Below are 23,373 nucleotides of genomic sequence, written 5' to 3'. Positions count from 1 at the left end.
ATTAGAAAAATATGGGGGATATTTTGATATTAAATATTATAAGAACGTTTTAAATGAAATGTTAAGAATAGATGGATACATTTTAATACAAGATAACATACAAGGATGTTAAATAAAATGTTAGATAATTATAGGGGGTTAAATGAAACATTAAAAAAATATATGGGGTATTCTAATATTAAACATTGTAAGAATGTTTTAAATGAAATGTTAATAATAGATGGATATATTTTGATATAAGATAACATTCAAGGGTGTTAAATAAAATGTTAAATAATTATAATGGTTAAATGAAATATTAGAAAAATATGAGGGGTATTTTGATATTAATCATTGTATGACTGTTTTAAATAAATATTACAGATTTTTTGCTATAAATGATTAATTTTTTTTCAAAAATTTGTCATTGTAAGATTAATAATTAAAATGAATGGTTATGCATCGGTTCGTTATCAAGGAGAATGAATTTAAGATGATAACAACACAATGAAATATGTTGGAGGATCTAAACTATTGATTAAAATTCCTTATAGAATAACATTTAAGGAATTTATTTAGCTTTTGAAGGAGTCTTGAAGTCTTGATCCAATAAAAAACTACGTTCAACTATCAATGAAGCCAAGAAAATTTAAGTTCGATTGCCCCATACAGATCCAAAATGATGAAGATGTCTATGGTCTTATTGATATGTCTCAGTACTTACAAAAATGTATTCATGTTTTTGTTATATGTACTTTAATTAAAGGATAGGAGAAAGAAGAAGATGAAGATAAAGAAGAAATTAGTGGAGTGAAAAAAAACATGATTTGAAAAACTTGGTTGATTTCAATAATGCCCAATTATATATTGCAAACTCATAGGCTCATGGAGAGAAAGATAGGGTTCTCGACTGGGGTGACTTGGAGGAAAATGACATGTTTGATATTCCTTCTAAAAAGGCAGAACCTAAGTATAAGCCACCTGTTACTGAAGGTATAAACAGTTTACAGCTTGAAGATCATATTTTGAGTGGTAGAAATTATTCTGGCCATTTTTTGACAATATCTCCACTGATCCGTTTAGGTGACTTTCTGATTTTCCTCCACAGCCATTAACATCATCAGGTGGTATAAGATCGATCCGAGAGGAGAATGGCATAATGCTTGATGATATTTTTCATAATAAACAATAGTTGAAAGATGTTGTGAAGCAATTTGCCCTACTGAAAGGACTTTAATTCTAGGTCAAGAAGTCTAACGGGGGCGATAGGATATTAAGTACAAGGCTGAAAATTGTCAGTGGTATATACATGCAACCAAATCCAAAGTCGGTGAAATGTTTCAAATCAACCAAATGAATCCAACCTACATATATTCAATCGATCAAATAATGCTACATCACAGACAAGCTGGGGCTCGAGCTTTAGGTCAATTAATGAGGTCAAAGTTTGTGTTGATTGATCGAATTTATAGGCCTAAAAAAATAATTGTGGACATCACTAACTAGTATAAGATTGACATTTTATATTCATAGGCTTGACAAACAAGAAATTAGGCTTTAAATTCATTGAAGGGTTTACCAGAGGAATCATTTATACTCTTACAGATTATTGCTATAATTTACAGCGTACTAATCTAGAAACTGTTATTGTTATTGAAACAGACGATGACCATCAATATAAGTATTTTTTCATAACATTAGAATGTTCTGTTCGTGCATTTAGAGAATATCTCTGACCTATTATTTGTATTGATGTTGTTTTCCTTAAAGGTCGATATCTAGGTCATTTATTCCTTGTGGTAAGCCTTGATGGTAATAACCAGATATATCCCATTGGTTTCGGTGTTGATAAAAAAGAAGATCACGATATGTGGTATTGGTTTCTCAAGAAGATTAGAGCATGCATCTATGACTGCTTCGAATTAGCAATAATCTCAGATTGACATTATGTTATATACTCTGTAATAGTTGAAGTCTTTCCAGATGTCCACCATGAATGTTGTTATCATCACATTCTGTGTAACATACAGACAAAGTACAAACGAGACTCAAAGGTAACATGTTTAAAAAAGTATTGAAATTTTATTTTGTTTAATATTTTCATACATTTTGATTATAAAGTTCTCATATTATTTACCACCTTGCAGGTTGTGGATCAATATTGAAAAGCTGCGAAATTATATACAAATGCAGATTTTGAGGCTATGATGCGATCTCTTGATGCGATGAACCCTCAAGTTGGGGCTTATCTACGCGAGGTAGGATTTGAGCGCTAGAGCAAAACACACTTTTTAGGGCATTAATACAACATCATGACAACTACTATTGAGAAGTCATTTAACGCCCTTATCAGACATGCACGGGGTCTGCCATCACGATGCTCGTCGAATTTATTCGCGGTACCATACAGCGATGGTTTAACGAGAAGAGAAACCATGCAAGTACATACCCAATTATTAATAACTATGTATTCGATCATATATTTCTTCTCTTATGTTTGTTATTAACAAATGTGTTGTTAATATTTTTCAAATTACAGATAAATGCCCCAACTTAGTCACCCCTTGGACGGAGGAAAAGATCAGCGGTTGTCTGTCAAAGTCTGCACGCTTGGAGGTTCGGCCAATTACACCTACTCGATATCAAGTTGTTGGTTTTGATGGATATATGGGCATTGTAAACTTCAATAAAATGTCTTATATGTGCAGAAAGTTTCAACTTTAATATATTCTGTGCAAGCATATCATAACTGTTGCAAGACACATGAGGCTCACAAATGTCAATGCATGGGTTCATCCATTCTTCTGCACCAAGTTCTATCGTGCAATATATTAGGAACCTATCAATCCTTTTGGAAATCAATCAGAATAGTTGCATTCATCAGAAAAAAGAGTTATCATGCCCCTTGTTCTCGATAGTTGTCATCCGAATCACCCTTCCAACAAAAATCAACGTCCTTCACAAAGAGAAAATGTTACACACAGGATTTGTAGTCATTGTAAGGAACTAGGACATGTCTGAACCTAATGTAAAGCCCTAACACCAATCCCAAGCTCTGCCCCACAACGTTCATCCAAAAAAGGTAAAGGGTCGAGATCTTGACAAACTGTTATTTAGTTTTATTAGTTATATGATTCATAATTGTTGTTCAAATGATATGTAATCGATGTATTTTCATTATTGTTTCAAATATGTAATGAAAATTCACATGTGATGTAATAAATTTAATGTGAATAATTTCTTCATCTCATATTTGTTAGAATGAGCATTAATCTTCTAATTATTAAAATTAACTTTTCCTTATATGATTAATATATGTTTTACCTATGTATTAAGCTGAATTTATAAAAATCAATAAATTATGTCATCGAATATAAACTATATTAAATCAACAATAATGATATTCACATTGAAAATATTTTTAAGTATTTCACTAATACCATAATTTAAAGCTAATAACATCACTCTGCTTTCTTTTAATAAATTTTGCGACAAAATTATTTAAAAAATGAAATCAAATGTCGAAATATAGAGGTAGACGACTACCAAACACTCAAAAAAACGTAATATAAACACACCATAGTCACCTGAGCCTTCCCCCTATTAAGAGACATTCGATGCTCGATCTAACACTATAGGATCACGTCGTGGTATACGCCCAGAAGTTATCCAGAAATTCGTCGCCTTTAATAACACCGGTATGAATATTGTGTATGGTTGCATCCGTCGTTCGAGACACCCTATATTCCCTGAGCATGAAACCTTAGAGTCGTACACCGTAATCAATCAATCACAGAAATCTATAACTCCGGCTACCCAATGTGCGTAGTTAAAGTTTATAAAGATGAAAACATATAAACAATGAGAAATTAAAATGGTTACACGTATAAATTATAAACTAATTTAACGTAAAATATAATGAAAATACATTATACTATATCGTATCGATCATCCCCTATGGTATATAAAACAATCCCGGGGTATAATCTGCCTCAACCATCTTGGTGAAAAGGCTTGGAAACTGATACTCCTTATCCGATGTGATCTACCAACTCTTTCAGGCCATCTCAACATGCCCTACAAAGAATGTGTGAGTGGTCATCCAATGTTATGAAACAGTCGAACGATGATCATCCTGGTGCCGACGTAATATAATCGAAAAGGAATCCACATGCTAAAATGGTGTAAAAACCTTGAATTGAGTTAGTTATCGACGAATGTTTAAAACTTTTGACCAAATTATATAGTACACAGAACTTACATCGTCGGTCAGCCACTCCCACAACTCTGCCACAATCCGTCAGAAACTGTCTTTCGACTTCGATCCGATGAAGTACACATCATACACGTCAGATGTTGCAACTTTGGTGTACCACACTAGGACCGCATTCTCATGCTCTGTAGCAGAGAATAGAATGCTCCAAAGCTATCGTTTCGCCCTCCTTTTGGTTGAATTTGTATAAGGGGTGCGAATGAGGGACCCTTTCGAACGATCCAACCATATGTTGTATGAATCAACTGCAAGTACATACAACTATTAATTCATTATTTCATCTTACGTAACAATTACAAATTAATCGATTAATATTACCTTATCCATGTATGTTGGAGGAGGTTTGGCTAGAGAATCTTCTACCGTGGTCAAGTCAACCATGCGTACCCACTCAACGGACTACAAAATTATAATTTTGAAATTATCAGTTATCAGGATATATGAATATTTATATACTAATTATAACGGATTTACCTCAAGAGGACTTGCATCGAAAACATCCTCTTGTAAGTCCTCCCCATGTGAACTAATATCAATTGTCTTTTTGCTAGAGCTGGGGATATCAATAAGTAATCAAAACCGCTCATCTTGAAAGAAGACATGACATTTGTAAATAAACATAATAAATGGAAAGACAAATTGATCAATGACATTTCATAAAAAAATACTATCTCTACGATCAGGGAAGGTTTTCAAAAAGAACTCTTGATCGATAATGCCTCAATGTCGATACCCTATACGCATGAAAAAAACAAAATGGTAAATGATATTTCATATAAAATGTAAGTATTTCCTAATAACACCATATGAATACAGTACAGTAAGGTTATCTTGACGGCGTCAGTGTCGTCATCCCTCTATGGCCTAGTCAAAAAAACGCCCTCTATGTAGTGATACTGTACCTTCGAACAACTCGAAAGTATGTATCTCTAATCTTAAGTCTGAAGGAGTAGGGAATATACGATGAAATAGCAATGAGTCAGCTAAATGATAACTCTATCATCAAAGAAAACTCAAACGAGCTAAATTTTATGTCAACCCCATTAACCCTAAACCATAACTCATCTCTGACGGAGGGTCAATGTAGTTATTGTAGGAGAAATGCATGAACCAACACTCCAAAAAATTTGGTATCAGGTAGATGAAGGAGATGCCCAAAACATGTCCTCTCAAATAATCGAAGTTGATCTAGGGTCAGTGTAAACTTAATCCTGAACAATGCGGTGGGTTGTGCACGACATATAACCTCTGCCCGAAAGTGTCTGGACTCATCGAGGATTTGTAGCTTGCCTTCGACACGTATCCTTTTATGAGAAGTATCATACAAAAAATTTTAAAAATTCCTAAGACATTCATAAAAAATAGATATATAAACAATGATGAAAATCTAAAAGTACGAGTCAATATATTCAAAAATAATAAAAGTCGAAAAAACGAAACTGAAATTTGAATTCTATAAGTTTAAATACCCTAGAATATCAATAATCAAAAAATCATTCAGAAACCTGAAAAATACGAGTCAATGTATCCTAAAACGATGAAAATAAAAAAAACAAAACTGAAATTCGAATTCTATACGTTAAAATACCCTATAATGTCAACAATTAAAATATCATTCAAAACTATGAAAAATATGAGTCGATATATCCTAAAACGGTGAAAATCGAAAAAACGAAACTTATACATTGAAATACCCTAGAATATCAACAATAGTAAAATTATTCAGAAATCTGAAAAATATGAGTAGATATATCCTAAAACGACGAAAATCAAAAAAATAAAACTGAAATTCGAATTTTATACGGTAAAATACCCTAGAATGTCAACAATCAAAAAATTGTTCGAAAATCTAAAAAATACAAGTCGATAAATCTTAAAATGGTGAAAATTAAAAAAACGGAATTGAAATTCGAATTCTATACGTTGAAATACTTTATAATGTCAACAATTACAAAATCATTCAGAAATCTGAAAAATAAGAGTCGATATATCCTAAAACAACAAAAATAAAAAAAATGAAATTCAAATTCAAATTCTATACGTTAAAATACCCTAGAATTTTAACAATTAAAAAATTGTTCAAAAATTTGAAAAATGCGAGTCAATATATCTTAAAACGGCGAAAATCGAAAAAACAGAACTAAAATTCGAATTCTATACATTGAAATACCCTCGAGTGTCAACAATCGAAAAATCATAGGAAACTCTAAAAAATATGAGTCGATACATCATAAACAATAAAAATAAAAAAAACGAAACTAAAATTCGAATTCTATACATTAAAATACCCTAGAATGTCAACAATCAAAAATCGTTCGAAAATTTAAAAAATACGAATCGATATATCCTAAAATGGTGAAAATAGAAAAAAGAGAACTGAAATTCGAATTCTATACGTTGAAATACCCTAAAGTGTCAATAATCAAAAAATCATTCAGAAATTTGAAAAATACGAGTCGACATATTCTAAAATGACGAAACTGAAATTCGAATTCTATACTTTGAAATACCTTAGAGCGTCAACAATAAAAAAATCGTTCAAAAATCTGAAAAATACAAGTTGATATATCCTAAAACTACAAAAATCGAAAAACAAAACTGAAATTCGAAAATACGAGTCGATATATCCTATAAACAAAAAAATCGAAATATCGATCAGAAATTTCGTTATTACATCATAAAATGTACCTAAAAAGGCACAAAAATGAAAAAACCAAACGTCAAATTCAAAAACTATATCTCAAAAAGCCTAAAACAGAAAAAACGAATATAAAATTTGAAAACTACACATCGAAAAACCGTAGATATAAAAAATATCAATTTGCCCCCTAAAAAATTTCTATTATAAACAGGTTCAATATTTATCTTCTGCCCCCTCAACAATTTTCTAATCTCTTACAACCCTTGCAATGTAGAAAAAGTCAATTTCCCCTTAACCACGGTTTTCATTACGTCAGCGCACTATTTCATTACGTCAGCGCACTATTTCATATAAATTTCCATAAGGCCCCTAGTAAACTACCCCCTATCCTCTGGTCCCCATAAGTTTGAAAAAGCTAACTTTCCCCTCAACCCACGGTCGATCTCTCCTAATCATGGGAGAATTCATTCAATCCGTGGGTTCCACTGCTCTCATGGACCGAGCGCCAATAGCTTCTAACCCATTTTTCGGCCAAAAAATCATCGTTTTTGCCTCTAATTTCAATACAAATCAAATCTACAAAGCCTATAACACAAAACCTCTAAAGAAATTCAACGGAAACAATCAAAAATCAAAACATTTTATACATTATTCAAAATCGAAACCCTAAAGTTTCAAACCTCAAAATCTCCCTCAAATCTCAATAATATGAACAATAAGTTGATTCAAACAAGAATAGGGAAGATATACTAACATTTTTTGCTATTTTCAATCGTCGAAAAATACGAAAATCGATGAAGATCTCTTCACCCCTGAGATGACTGTGGGAAAGGTAAAATTCTTTGAATTTGCATAGTAAAACCGTGAGAAAATAACGTGGGTTAAATGAAAATTTTTTGGTTTATATATAGGGGATATTTTTGTCTAACCCTAAGGGGGCGTTTGGTTGGCGTCTTTTAAGATTACCTTGGTAATCTATCTTTTATTCCCTTGTTTAGTTTATCAGTAATAAAAGATTACAGTAATCTTTTATTACTAATGCTGACGTGGCAGGTAATATAGGTGGTAATCTGATTACCACATTTACCTTAGGTATTTAAAGATTACTAAGGTAATCTTGAATTTATTATAATTATATTATTATTTATTAATTTTTTGAGATAAAAATAAATTTATTTTTAATTAATATGACAATAATATAAAAATATTTTAAAATAATTATATTTAAAGACATTTAAGTAAAATAATTTACTGGTAATCTTTTATTACTTTTAACCAAACACAATAATTATTTATACTTACCAAATTTTATCAAACATAATAATCATTTATACCCAGTAATTTTCTAAGTAATTTATCTTCAAGGTAATCTTTCTATTTTGGTAATAAAACATTACCTAAACCAAACGCCTCCTAATTGTTTTAGACAATTTCGCTTAGATCTCTTTAATTTAACGCATTTAATATGATTTTTCTTATTATAATTTTACTCCCCCAACTAAAATAAAATTAAGAGTTGAGTGTTAGATAAATTTTTAAATTTTTAAAAATTAATAAATATTACTTTAATAATAAACTAAATCTTGGTTGAGAATAAGCCGTTTGAGCTTAATTAAAACATATATATTTAAAGATTTAACCGTTAGATTGAATACACGATTTTGACTTTGGTTTAATGTAAAAAAATTTATTAATACAGATTGGTTCCTATATTTCTATTATAATAAAATTATACATATATATTTTTTATATACAATTTAGTTATACAAATGATGTATTATAATGTAATTGAACGATTTTGAATTAAAGATAATATAACACTCAATTATATAATAATATACTATTTGTATATCTAAATTATGTATACATAGTATTACTTTTTCTATTGATACATACAAATTTTCCATTCATAGCTAAAATGCATATTATTTTTTATTTATATCATATTGTACTAGATAATATATACAGTAGAGATATGCATAATTTAGTTCGAATCATAAAACTAAACCGAATCACTTAAAAATTATTGTTTGATTGATTTGTAAAATGATTTAGTTTAGATTGATAAATTTTTGAAACAGTTTTTAATTTAGATTATGGTTTGAATAATTTTTAAACCAAATTAAACAGTAAACTGTATTTTTTAATATATATATATTTGAAAGTACTTTAATAATTGTTTATTTTAATATTTATTTTATCTTTTTTCTAATATATATATTTTAAATATATTTATTATTTATTTTACATATTTATATTACATCTTATAAAACTATAATTTAATTAATTTTATTAAATAATATAGGTTTATAAATGAATAATTTTAATTGGTTTTAATTATACTCCTAATTAGATCAAATTATAATTTTTAATTTAATTTAATTTGATACATAAATAGTTTAGGTTAGTTTAAAAAAATTTTAATTATTTTTAATTTAATTTTAAAAAATTCTCAAATTATATTAAATTAGAGCGTGCAAACTCCTTATATATGCATAGTATGAGACTAATGTTAAATGATTTTTAATACCTATATGGGAAAAAGATTTACGAGAAAACAACTTTGATGTATCAATATTTAGGATCCTTTTAAGGTCATATAACTTGCTCAAAAGATTGATCTATTTCTGATAGATAGGTCAATGGGTCGAGCTAGGTTGGCTCTAGCTCAATCTATTCGGCCTATGGCCCAAATTGAATCTTAGCTTTGCATAGTAATGGATTTTAGATCGAATCGATATATAGAATTTTAAAGGTTCACAGTTCGATTCTATATATATAGGCTCGGGTTAAGCCTTAATCAGTTGACCCATGCGCCGACCTCCAAGCTAACCTATTTAAATAATTTTTTTTAATTTTAATTAAAATTTTTAAAATAAATTATTTTTTAGTTATTAAAACTAAATATAATACCTTAAACATTTTATTTATAATCTCTCATTTGTGGGGGAGAAATAATGAGAGGGAGAAATACCGTGGTTAAACGATGAAAAATTACAAATAAATTAATTTATATATTATATAATTACAAACATAAATAATATATATATATATATATATATATATTTATCTTTAATATCCAAATTTCTGAATTCTTTAAAGATATCTTTTGTCACTCGATTCTATAATTTGAAATCAGTTTTGATTTAATCCTTCATACACATTATCATTTTGACCATGTTTAGGTGTAAATTAAATTGTATATCATCTAACACACATCCACTTATACTAAAAGTGGATTTTGATGCTACAGTCGACATCAAAGATGTTAATAGATCTCGGGTCATGGTAGCAAGCATAGAAAAAATTTCTGCCTTATCTTTTCACCATGCCAAAATATCTAGTTTTTCATTATTAAATATTTGAACAATTTCTAGATAATACTCAATATTGATATAATTATAAAATTAACCATAATTTGTATTTCGCCTGGTAGGTTGCTTACCTTTGTGCAAAAAATACCATATAAGTAACGTTTTTTTGCTTAAACTACCCGAACTTACTTTAGTATAGAACTTTGTCTAGTCCTTCTATATTTTTGTTCATAAATACTATACATTTTAAGTAAAAATTTTTTAACATATTCAACAGAATTAACATTACTATTAATTAAAAAATCTTCATTAATAACATCAAATAAATTATGTAGTCTATTAGTTTTTGTCCTAATATCTAAAACAGTAGCTGCAGAATAAAGTAAAGAAATTTAATCCCAATATTTTTTAAATTTTTGTTTCATTTACTTAGATATATTCTGGAAAGTATAATGAGAGTCATGAGCCCTATGTTTTTTAAAAATATTACTTATTTCTATCATATTATATATTATTGAACAAGTAGTTAGATAATACATACCTAAGTAACCGTTTGTGGCTGTGTTCAATGACCATAATATATTCATTAGAACCATAAATATCTCCTAATCTTGATTTGTAAAAAAAAAAAAAAGATTTGTTAAATCTTTTAGTGGAGTGTTAAAGTACCATGTATGTTGAATTTCACCTAGTTTTAATATCTACTTTTAATTTTTTTTCTTCTCAACCTCATTAATTTACATAATTGATAATATGTTTATACCCGTGATGGAGATAATAAAATATATGCAATGACATGTTTAATTACTTGTATATGTTTTTTAGTTAAGCTCAAACCTTCTTGAGCTATTAAATTAATAACATGATATGCACACCTAATATGAAATAATTTTTTATTAAATGGAGGAGATAAATTATTACACATATATTCAATCATTTTATCATTATTTTTGACATTATCAAAAGTAATTGAAAAAATAGAATTATCAATTTTATATTCTTCAAAAATATTTGTTAATACACATTAAATTGTAAGATCATCATATGAATATTTAAATTTCTAAATGAAATAATTTTTTTGCAAAACTATCAATCAAAATTAATATAATGGCAGTTACACAAAAATACTCTATATCTTGATTTGTAACTGTCTATAAATAAAAAGTTATTGAAATAACACCATTAAAATTACTTAATTCTCTAATAACTTTTAATTTCAATAATTCATAATTTCTCAGGATATTTACCCTAAGACCTGATTTAAAAATTCTTTTAAATATCGGTTGAACACTATTTTATATCATTCATTCTAAAATTTCATCTTCTACATAACTAAAGTTTGATTATAAGCAACTACATATCTGATCATGTGGTCTCGCATCTTCATTTGATCATATGTGAAAGTTGACATTTTTCTCATGTGTTCAAAACCACTTAGACCTCTTACTAAACTGGCGTTAGGACTAACAGATCGCGATCGGGTGAATATAATTTGTTTTTGTCCTTTGAGCTCATGTGAAATTTTTTTACAGTAATTAGTAATGTGTCGGCGAAAGTGTCATGTGCCACTCATACCTGTACATGTCAAATAAGAACCACAATGTTTACCAACTATTTGGCAAATTAATTTTTCTTTGATTATTTTCTCTATTTGATCGAAGTACTCCCATACCATTGATATTTATTTTCTTTTTCTTTTTGTTGAATGTGAAACTATACTTGTACCATTTTCACCTGTTAGTGCTCCACCTATTTCACTTTGTGCGTCATCAATAATATCATCAATATCAACATGATAATATTCAAATATATTGAATTCATTTGATATTAGATCTATTTATAATATTTATAATGCTAAAATTGAAATGAAAACAAAATTATTAACAAAAAAATTATTATTTATGAATTCAGATAGTTTCTAAAAAAAAATTGATGAAAAAAATTAAATTGAAAATATAATAAAAAATTGAGATTAAAAGATTGAGAGATTTGTAAATAAAATTGAAAATGAAGAAGATTTGAATTGGTTTATATAAAAGAAAAAATAAATAAAAATTTAAAAAATTAAACAGTAGCTGTTGAAGACCTCTGTCTATGTGGCAAAAGTCGTTTTGGATTCTGCCACAAGCAGAAGCAACTATGTGAGTGAGTAATGCTTTTTTTTTAATCTTTAAATAGTATAGATCGAGGCCCACCTATAGGTTTAATACTAAAGTTTATAGTCCGATTTGAAAGACCTATAGGTCAAACTTGACAAACTATAGTGCTAGACCAAACCTTTTTGAATTGACCCTAAATTCTGTGTTTTAGGTCAAGTCTTCATTTGGACTAACCCAATTAATATGTCTAATTCCTAACATACATAAATAGTTACTGAAAATGTGATAACAAAAATTATGTCTATCTATTATCATTAAGTCAAAACTCACAGGGAATTACTTTAGTTAACCTTATATAATATCGGTAACATGACTTTTTACTACTAAATTGTTATTGTTCATCGTTAAACCTTCACCACAGCCATTAAAGAGTTGGCCAAAAGACTTATCCCCACCCAAGGAATAGTGAAAACCCAAACCTATATTCGTCAACTTTTAAAAATTCAAACACTTATTTATTACTTAATTTTTATTAGAATTTTTAGTTAAGATTAAAGTTAAAATAATTATTTTACTAAAACTATTTAAAGAAATTATAATTTTATCATATTTTTTCTCTGGTTTTGAAAATTAATAATTTTATTTCAATCTCAATTTTTGTAGTTTTAAAAAATAACTTTTTCCCCCTGAAATCCCAAAGTTTCATTCTTCTCTCTCCGACGATAATCCAACTATCGTTTTGGGGGGGAAAATGATTTTTTTTTAAACTAAAAGAGTTGATGTTAATGTAAAATTGTTAATTTTCATCATTAAGGAGTAAAATGAGATAAAATTATAATTTTTTTAATATTTTAAATAGAATGACGTTTTGTTTTTTATCATAATAAAAAATTCTAATAAAAATTAGGTGATAAGTGTGTATTTGGGTGTTTTAAAAGTTGACAAATTTAAGTTAGAGTTGGGAATAAGTCTTTTGGCCAAAGGAGCTTGTGGAATTATACCAAATTAAAGAGTTCTCCAAACTTTGTGCTAACTCCAACTTTAACCTTATAAACTCACGCACTCACCCCATGTCAAAGATGAAAATTTTCAATACGATCTGTTAACTTGACATGAAATAACACTAAAAATATCAGGTTAGGAATAAGTTTTTTAATACGAAATTTATTTTGAGTCAATATGATACAATTCAAAATATTTATGCTCTGAAAGTAAATTAATATTATCCGAATCGATAAAAATATTATTTTAATAGATTATATACAATTATATTTTTATATAATTATAATTATTCATATTATTTTTTATTTTTATTTAAATATTTTATTTTAGTATTAAGTAAAAGAATTTGATTTGATTACTCAAATTATTAATGTGTTTTAAAAGTTTTCGTATATAAGTTTTTAGATCATTTGTCAATAAGACAATATTTTATATTGTGTGTTTTATGAGGTAATTTGATGGAGAAATTAAAACTTTTAAAACTATTTGAAAAGTAAAAATAATATATAATTTCAGACAAATTAGATCTGATCAGATCAATTTGAATGTTATAAGGTTAGGTTAGGAGGAAAAAAATTCTATATAATTTTAATTCGGTTCAAGATAAAATTAAAGAGCTCTTATATAAAATTCAAACTGGTATGATATAAACACTATTGGATAACATGAACTGCCAAGCCTATCCCGTGTTTATAAACTCTCTTATGCATCATGCGAACAAAATTCTACACAGATGCATTCCAAAATATGGAGACAATAATATGAAAATTTGAGAATTGAAGATCATACTAGAGTCCAAGACGAACAGAGGAGAGGAGAGGAGAGGAGACGAGTTTCGAGATGCCAGAGAGGAGACAGTTGAGACGCCGGAGAGGAGAGGATATTAGACGACGGGGTGCAGAGGTTATGTAAGGTATTTTATTCGGAATGTCATACATACAAACTTTCTTTAGTTTTTTGTAAGAATTTGATACGCGTTTCAAGTCATAGAATTCATAATTATGAAACGCGCCCGAAATCAGTTTCCGAAACTTCTCGGAAAAGCAGAAATGCGTGGTTCCTAATTAAGACTCCATTTTGAGCGTTGCCAGAAAACTTATGCAGTAAAAGGTTCTGCCAAGTCATTTTATCTACCGGTCAGGCAAGTTATATGTGGATTTTACGAGAACTTTTCAAACAGAAGCAACAAGCTTTGACGCCATCTCTCCAACGGTGACACAATATTAATTAATTGAACGAGAGTCCAGAATTCGAACAACAATAGTATCTATCAATGGTTTTTTGCATTCTGTGACTGTAGCAGAAACAAGGTAAAAAGAAATGGAAACGGTGCCATCTATTAACTGAATTTTGTCCCAGTTATTGTGCTCTTTATAACACGAGAAAATTCTCTGTTGTTTCTTCCACCAACAAATCTAGTACTCGTTTTAATTATTTATGAAATTCATTTCAGAAATCAGTCTCTAAACTTGAGGTTATAACAATGAGCCTGTAGTTAACGTTTCATTAGTTGGTAACATGATTTGGGAATTTACAGATAGTGGTTCATTTGATGATGCTATCTGGGTTTAGCTTATCATGCTTGAATATTGCTTTTCAGTTGTTAAAGCTGGATTCTTTCCGTGTTTGATTAAGGCACTTTATGGGCGATGTGATGTGGAAAAGGCTAGGCAGATTCGTGGGAATGTACCCAAATAAGCTTTAGCTGTGTTTCAATTCTTTCATCGTTTGCATCAATTGAGGCTCTGATAAATGGTGAAGAAATTCATGGCTATATTGTGAAATGTGGTTGGACAGCAATGAGTTTTTGGTTTGTGGATTGATTGACATATACATGAAATGTGGGATATTAGGAATGCTGAATGTGTTCCTGGAAGCCTTTCTGATAACGAGTCAGAAGGAATACACTCACGTGGAATGTTATGTCACTGGCATTGGAGATTTTTATGAAGATGTTGAATTTGGGGATAAGACCAGATTCAACAACAATTTTGGCTATTTTAGTTTTGTGCTCAAAATCATTGGATTTAACAGTTGGAGATACATGAATTGGCTTTCAGCCATGGATTGAGAAATGAAGAACTGAAACAGCGGTCCTAGAAATGTACTTCAAATACCTGAGGCTGGTTTAACAATATTGAGTCAGTCTCAAAATCACAACTTCTAGCACTTGATGCAGATACTTTTCTTGGTGGTGCCTTAGTTAATATGAATGGAAAATGTTGATATTCAAAGTCTGCTAAAAAAGTCTTTTTCAGGCTTACCTGTGAGGGAAATGTCCTAATATCTGGATATTCTCAAAAGGAATGCATTGTTGAAGCTTTTGAGGCATTTCATGATATGCAGCGTGAACAAATTAGACCCAATACTGTTAACAGCAGCATTAATTCTTTCTACTTGTGCTGACTTGTCAGTCATGATCCAGTGTAAGGAGGTTCATTGCTACATATTACGGCAAGGGCTTGAGGACATTGTTCTTGCGTGCAATTCTCAGATAGCTACCTACAGCAAATGCGGGGACATAAACAGCTCTTTGACAATTTGTAAGAAAATGCCAGAAAGTATCTTGAAACTCATGCTCATGCATATAAATTGATTGTTTTGTTTGAAAAGATGAAAGATGCCAGCCAGAAGCCAAGAAGCCTGATCATGTAATTTTTACAGCACTTCCTCATGCGGCCATGCTGGTAGGTTTGATACGGGATGGAAATATTTCAATAGCATGGTTGAAGATTATAAGCCTGAGCCTCAACTTGAACAAGTAACTTGCATGGGTGGTCTTCTACGCTGAGCTGGTCATCTATATGAAATATGTTGTTTAATCATATACATGCCTCATGTCCCAGATAATCCATATGGGATTTGTTGTTTGGGTCTTGCAGAACTTGTGGCTCATAACATATTCAAACTTGATCCTACAAGCATGAGTACCTTGTCCTTGCAAATTTATATGAAGATTTTTGGAGATGGAATTAATATGTTAAGAGTTAGATCAGAAATTAAAGAGAAAAGACTGGAAAAGCAGCCTGGATGCAGTTTGATTGAAGTGAAAAACTATATCCACATTTTCATTGCTAGAGAACGCTCACATCATCAATTGCAGGAGATATATGATACATTAGAAAGTTTAACTGTGGAGATGAAAAGGGCAGGAAAATATTCCTCAATTACATTCAATAAATGTCATGCGGGATGTGGCTGGTGAGTGACGAAGGAGGTCTATTTATTAAAAAAAAAAAAAAAGCTTGATATATGGGATTTATAGTATGTAACCATATAATTAGATATATTACAAACTTGTTTTGCCATTTCCCCTCAAAGAGCAGGCGGTGCCCATGGCTCAGCCTCACATGGGCACTTGCTGATGATGTATCTTGGCAGCTGATAGGCTTTTCTTCTGTGAATTGCATACTAAGCTTTGCATTTTTTTTTTTTAACTTTCTTTTTGGTCTTAGGAAACCCACATGCTGAATTTTTTGCAGTATTACTCCATTGTGCTGCTTGTCCAGAACATTTTGATTATCTATTCCAGCTCACTCATTGATTTTGATTATCTATTATCAGTATGTTATTTTGACTCTGATAAAATAAGTATGATGCAATTTGTAGGTCTCTCAGTGGTATGTACACTACCAAGAAACTGGATTGAAAAATGTAAAATACACCATAAATTGCCTCATATTATATTCACAACCACCAGCAGCAATAATGTGTTTAGTGACATCTAAATGCTTTTGTTAATATTGTTGTATAAAGGTGGATGATATTTCTCCATCAGATATCGGCTAAGCATGTATAGAAAGCTCTCTTAAAAGTTAAAAGCACTTCTTCTATATACATATATATATAATATCACCTATGTTCAGCTGCAAGATCAATCGTCTCTAGTGTTGCTTTTCATTTCCGGAACCACTCTCCCTGCCACTGTCTTTCTTCCTGTTGGAACATGGCATAATTTACAAATTAATTCTGCGGTTTAAACCAATGCAACAAAAAAATGATAGCCAAAAACATTGTGTTAATGTTATTCTCTTCCTCTTAAACTGACCCATAATTAAAGGAAAGATTGTGTAAATGTTTTTCATGTGGCCTCACTCTGTTCTTAAGTAGGCTGTGATGCCGCAATAAGATTAAGTGAATTAAAAACAAAGTGGGTTAATAAGTATAGCAGACATGAAGGTGAAAATAATTAGTTTTAACATTTACAAAGATGGACAATGAGCTTGATTGGGAATTATCTAACAGCATCAACCAATTTAATGATAATTAACTTTCTGGTATGCAAAGGGGCCAACAAAATTTGAAACAATTAAAGATGTTCATCAAATTTCAGCTACCTCTACCATCCCATCATCAACATTCCAAACTAAAACCGACCATCATTTACTCACTATCCATTATTCATTAATAAATTCTAAGTAAAAAGATGCCTTATTTACATGAATGATATTCATAAAATGGATAACTACTAAAAATCTTTTAAGTGAGTGCAATACATAGAATGAAGAGTTTGTTAATTTACCACAATAATTTCAAGGTGCATGACAAGATAAAGCAATCCTCAATCAATAAAGTATATTATGCTCCCCACTTCAATATTCAATCAAAACACCCCAAGCTTTTCTTTTTCTTCCTTTTTTTTTTTTTTTCCTCATTCATTTTCTCTTAAATAAATCCTATGATACATGAAATTCATACTAAGTACACTTAAATATCCTTTTCATACCTTGATACCATCTGTATTTATATGTGAGTTAGCATCGAGGAGATTCTCCAATGATCTAGCTTTTCTGCTTTGACCTCTCCCTGCTTCTTTCAATAACTCACCCAATCTCTTCTTCTCATCATCAACATCAGGATTTGCTGTCCCAAGCTTTTCCTCCCTCATCTGAACGATGAATTCTAAGATGTTGATTGCATCATCCAACCTGTATTATGCATTGCATCAAAAAAGAAAACAATAATTAATGCTTTCAAATTATTATCTTACCATGATGTTTACATGGCCACTATTCATTCCACTGGCTCTCAGTGTTTATTTGGTTTTATCCTCTATAATGAGTTCAAAACTAGCTTTGTAAAATAAATTTAACCAAAGGGGAAAGAAAAACAGAAGGGATCACATATATGACACCCTAGCAAGTGCATCATTATCATTTCATCTGCTACAGCTTTTGGATCAAGTGAAGAGAGTAATGCAAACATAAGCCTGTATGTTCAATATGATAACAATACAAACCAATAAGGCCAAGTGAAAAACAGTGAAATAAACCACTTAATTACCAATTTAGAAGAGAGTTTACATAAACGATAAAGTACTAAAACAAATATTAAGTAATTTTGTGAAGATGACAAGCTAAAGAAATGATATACAAGAATGATAGAGAACAGTACCTGCCAATTGCGTCATAAGTTCCAGCAAGATTGCTGTACACCCCCAGAGTGTCTGGGTGACACTGTCCATACTCTTGTTCCAAAATTAGCCTGGCTTCTTCAAATAATTCAACAGCCTCAGTTATAGAATAACGTTGCACACAAGCAAGCCCCATTTGGTTAAGAGCAATACCAAAGAGAGCAGATTTTTTCTCACCGCTTGCACGGAGCTTTGAAATTGCACTCTTTAAGGAGTTGTAAGAGTCAGAATGATTCCCCAACATGTAGTACATGACGCCCATCTGGGCTTCAATTCCAGCAATCGTGCTTTGCTGACCAGGAGCATCATTATATATCTTTAATGCCTTGTCAAGCAACTTAATTGCCTGCTCAAGCTCATTCATTGATTCAAAGATAGCAGAGGCATCAGTTAGACCACTTGCAATCTCCTCTGGAGGAACACCAGGTATTGGCTTTTCGTAAATTCTAAGGGCATTTTCACAGTAAGATTTTGACTCCCTCAATTGTCCCGTCCTATTGTAGATATCAGCCAAACGGACAAAGACTGAACCAACAGCCGGATGATTTTCTCCTTTGATTGTCTTAAAAACTGTAAGCGCTTTCTGATAAGCTAAAACAGCCTCATCATACCGGAACAATGACATATATGTGTCTCCAATGCTGCAATCAACATAAGCCACCTCTGCTTCTTGACCATTTGCCACCATATCCATGCTGGCTAAAACAAAATGCTCGAGAGCAGCTTCATGATCTCCCATCGTTTCACATATAAGACCCATCAGCCTCCTATCTGCTGCCTCTTCAAGAGAAGAAGACCCATTCTCCTTATGAATATCCAGAGCCATCTGACAAAGCCTCTTGGCTTCATCAAATTGCAGTGCTTGAACATAAGCTTCAGCCAAATATCTGCATGTCCCACCTACTCTTGGATCTGTTTCCCCAAGAACTTGTTTCTGGACTCCCAAACCTGTCGTGTAACACATTAATGAGTTCTCCAGCTGGCCCAGCACTGCATAAGTATCACCCAATTGCATATAACCTGCAAATTTAGCAAGGGCATGTTCTTGACCCTCCTCAGTCACTGGTATCTCAATTGAGCGTTCAAGAACCGGAATAGCATCATTGTACTGGCCCAAGTTACAGTATATCGCAGCTGTAACATGTAAACACATTACCATTTCTAAGCTGGGCTTCCCCTTTTTGCGAATTTCAAATGATTTTTCTGCCTGTAGAGCTAATTCAAGAGCTTTCTGGGGATTCTCTCCAGTAGAAATCAACTCCCTAGCTTGTCTGAGCAAAAATGGTGCAAGATCAGGATTATATAACCTTGATTCAGCCTTTGTTCCATTCTGTAACCTCCCCTTCTTTTTTTCCATAGGGGTAACTCCAGCATTTGCTTTCTTAAGATTCTTATCATTCTGCTTATCGATTTGGGGTTTCTCTGAAGGACTTATGCCCATGGGACTTAATTTCAATGATGCTTCAACTTTCTTTGAGTTACCAGAAGAAGCAGACTTTGAATTTGCAGTCTTCTCTAACTTCTGCAACTGCTTACCTCGAGATGAACTACCTTTCTTCAAAGATGACTTACCATGAGAGTCATCCTCAGGCTTTTCCAAATCTTCCTCTTCTGTTATCGCAACCTCTATCATCTCTCCCCCCACAAGATGGCGCAACTCTGAATCAATTCTAGACTCTTCCCCATCAGATATAAAGCTATGCCTAGAGGGAGACCGATCAGAACTCTGCATGTCACAGACATTCTCATAAAGTTGCTCGATTGAGGTGTTAACCACCAGAACACCAGGTACACCAGAACCAACACTACGAGGGCTTTGCTGAGTCATAGTACTCTCTGGAGACTTATTCATAACTGAGTTATCCTTAACAGGTGTAGAATCTCCATTCAATTCATTCACCACGCCTTCCTCACGAATTTCATCAATAACAATTCCAGGCATCTCTTTCAACCCAAGTAAACAATAAACACTGGAACTCAATAAGTAATCTGCAACAAAATAATTCATCACGTTAATTGTCCCAACAAATCCAAACAAGCAAAAGCAAAAATTATTTTACCTTCAATAAAACATTCAATATCGTACAAGTTACACGATAGCTAGTGATAAAATATCAACATGTCAGAAGAGTCAACTAAAAACAAAACAATAACACAATTATGAAATAAAAAATTTGATCTTTAACGTGTGAATAAATTCACTGACGAACCTTTCTAATGATTGACAACAAATGGAAGAAGTCAATATCATGTGATAACAACAATCAATTTTCCTTTATCAGATCTTGAAGAACATAACCAAACCACATAATATTAACTCATCAAAAAGAAAATATCATAATCTCACAACAATACCTTAACATCAAATCAGAAAATATGAATTGAAAAAGGTGTGAATGAAACATGTGAAGAGTTGACCCCTCAAACTCATCCAATAAATCAGAAAAATTGATGCAAAAGGAAGAAGGATAACCGGGCTCAGCTAAAAATACAAGCAAATATATCAAACTACAAAAAAGTCATACAAGCAGCAAATACCTTACAAACCAGCCATGGAAGAGGAAACGGCAGCAAGATAAATTGTTATCTGGTGTCCAATATGCAGAAATGAGATATGTGTGTCAATAAATAGACACACTCTCTCGGAATAAATAGACAAATATGATAAAAACCCAACCTTTGTTGTTGCTATTTATAACTACTTATATTAGCTTCAGGTGAAGAAGAAAGAGAGGTAAAAGAAGAAAAGATTTTTATGAGGGGAAAAGAGGAAAAAAAAAAGGGGTAAAATGGGAAATTTAGAGAAAGAGAGGACAACTTCTCCCCCAAATGAAGCGCGCAAGCCTGCAACTGTCGATCTGTTTGTTGTCTGTTTGTTCCTGCTCCACTGGAACTTGCATACGTGGCATTGTAGAAAGACAAAAATACCCTTTAAAGGCTATTTTTTAAGCTTTGGTTCAGGGTCAATTATGAAGTTGAGGGTTTATTTTGACGTTTTCAAAGGAAGGGTGGAATGTTAACGTTTTCAAAGGAGCAAATAGATAGATAATCTGTCAGACTCTTGAAAGTTTGCTTTCTTTTTTACATGGTTTGTCTCTAAGGTGAGCAAATGGGTTTTTGGCTCTCTATTCATTGAAAAGTTCAAAGAAAGAAAATATATAAATTCTTTTATAAGGGTGATTGAAGCTTTGTCTCAAATGTGAACACTTAAAACTTGACCAAGAAAAAGATAAGAGAAACAAACTGCAAATCTTTTCAACTTTTACAACGCTTTTCTTTCTGGTATAAAGAAAGATCATCCATTATTGTTATCTCCTCTGAGATAAAACATGTGGGGTGCTCATAACTTTGGATTTTGCATCTGGTTCAGTCAATAATGAAGCGGTTGGAAGATGTGTACTTGAAGCATGGAAACATTAAAAGGAATCAGGGCCCGGGGCTACATGTTTTCGTCGGTGCATGGATAAGCATATTTCATTCAACAAACTTGCAGGCAATTGTTATTTCAAGTACATGCAGAAGATTTATATTTAATTAAATTTTCAAAATGTTTGTAAATCTGAATCTGAAAATTTGATCAACCCAACCCAGTTCCTAGTTTAGGCATTTAGTGTCACCGTCATAAACACAAACAATAATATTATATACATAATTTTATATATAAATAATAAGATAATATAATATGATTAAGTATTATTTTATTTTTAATTTTTAATTATTCAATCATATAATAATACGTTATACATATAACACTACTATAAATACAATATATGTGAAATAGATATAATGACACGTCCAGTATAAATTAAATACTTTAATTCTCACACTTTCCCTTTTTTATTCTTGTTAGAAAAATAATATAATTTTTATTAACAATAACAACATATTTGTGATAATTTAAATTTTTTAAAGGTAATTCAATACATAGTAATTTAAGAAATATATATAAAAAAAGAAATAAATCGGGGAGGGGATAGATCAAGTAAGATACAAATCGGTAATATATCTATCTCTATCTTTATTTTTATCGGATAATTCTCTCCTCGTTTAGGAAAAAACATGCTAAAAACTCAATTTCATATGCTAAATTGCTATCTAACTGTGAAATTTCTTTTGACAGTAGTAGCACATGAATTGCACTAAATAGTATGCATATTAAGATTAATTTAGTACGTAAAGATTTAGGAAGTACATAAAACTGAGAACAAATCATAAAGAAAATAAATCGAAAACAACTTCCCTGTTTAAAAGAGAGAGTGGAAAATTCAATTTCGTGGGCCAAATTACCATCGCTGCTATAAGATTTCAGTGACAGTAGTAGCACGTGAATTGCCCTAAGAAATCTGCATTTGAGGAACTTTATGATGAATTATTGGAGTGGCTTAAGTTCTACAAAGCTCAAGGTTGGATTGATTTGTTTGGTATCCAATGGTATGATTAGTAGTTAAAAATTAATTAAATATTGATGACTGACACTCTCAAGTGGGTTTAAGATATGATTTGGTGCTCGCCACGTACGGTTGTTTTTACAGGCTAATTAAGGCAGATAGCTATCAACAATTCAATTATTTGGGACCAGTGGGTCAATCTTCTCAATATTTAATTGTTTTTGCCATCCAAATGATACACATTTACACACAAGCCTCGGTTAG

The 23,373-nt window shown here is 31.1% G+C and overlaps 1 protein-coding gene and 1 pseudogene across 2 annotated transcripts; one reads left to right on the top strand and one right to left on the bottom strand.

Annotated features, from left to right (window-relative positions):
• Positions 1-13,922: 13,922 nt before the first annotated feature.
• LOC123204782 lies at positions 13,923-16,834 on the top strand (annotated as a pseudogene).
• Positions 16,835-16,968: 134 nt separating this feature from the next.
• Positions 16,969-21,493, bottom strand: LOC123204539 (protein KINESIN LIGHT CHAIN-RELATED 3-like). 2 transcript variants are annotated; one of them, XM_044621259.1, is made up of 4 exons: positions 21,260-21,493; positions 18,703-20,710; positions 18,035-18,236; positions 16,969-17,244 (listed from the first exon to the last, which is right to left on the bottom strand). In XM_044621259.1, the coding sequence occupies exons 2-4, from the start codon at positions 20,661-20,663 to the stop codon at positions 17,206-17,208; spliced, it is 2,202 nt and encodes a 733-aa protein (XP_044477194.1). In that variant the 5' UTR covers positions 20,664-20,710; positions 21,260-21,493; the 3' UTR covers positions 16,969-17,205. The 2 variants fall into 2 exon arrangements, with proteins under 2 accessions (XP_044477194.1, XP_044477195.1); XM_044621260.1 differs by lacking the exon at positions 21,260-21,493 and adding an exon at positions 21,077-21,192.
• Positions 21,494-23,373: the final 1,880 nt, after the last annotated feature.

This window comes from Mangifera indica, chromosome 20, assembly GCF_011075055.1.
Source record: "Mangifera indica cultivar Alphonso chromosome 20, CATAS_Mindica_2.1, whole genome shotgun sequence".
NCBI lineage: Eukaryota > Viridiplantae > Streptophyta > Magnoliopsida > Sapindales > Anacardiaceae > Mangifera > Mangifera indica.
The sequence above is the reverse complement of the archived record's forward strand: the minus strand, read 5'-3'. Positions and strand labels throughout refer to the sequence as shown.

What these genes read in the sequence shown, in the direction of transcription:
- LOC123204539 (XM_044621259.1), bottom strand. Translation starts at nt 20,663, where the DNA reads ATGCCTGGAATTGTTATTGATGAAATTCGTGAGGAAGGCGTGGTGAAT. An exon ending in ACTTATGACGCAATTGGCAG is followed by an intron (nt 18,237 to 18,702) that starts GTACTGTTCTCT and finishes TGCATAATACAG; the next exon opens with GTTGGATGATGCAATCAACA. An exon ending in TAAATACAGATGGTATCAAG is followed by an intron (nt 17,245 to 18,034) that starts GTATGAAAAGGA and finishes ATGTTCCAACAG; the next exon opens with GAAGAAAGACAGTGGCAGGG.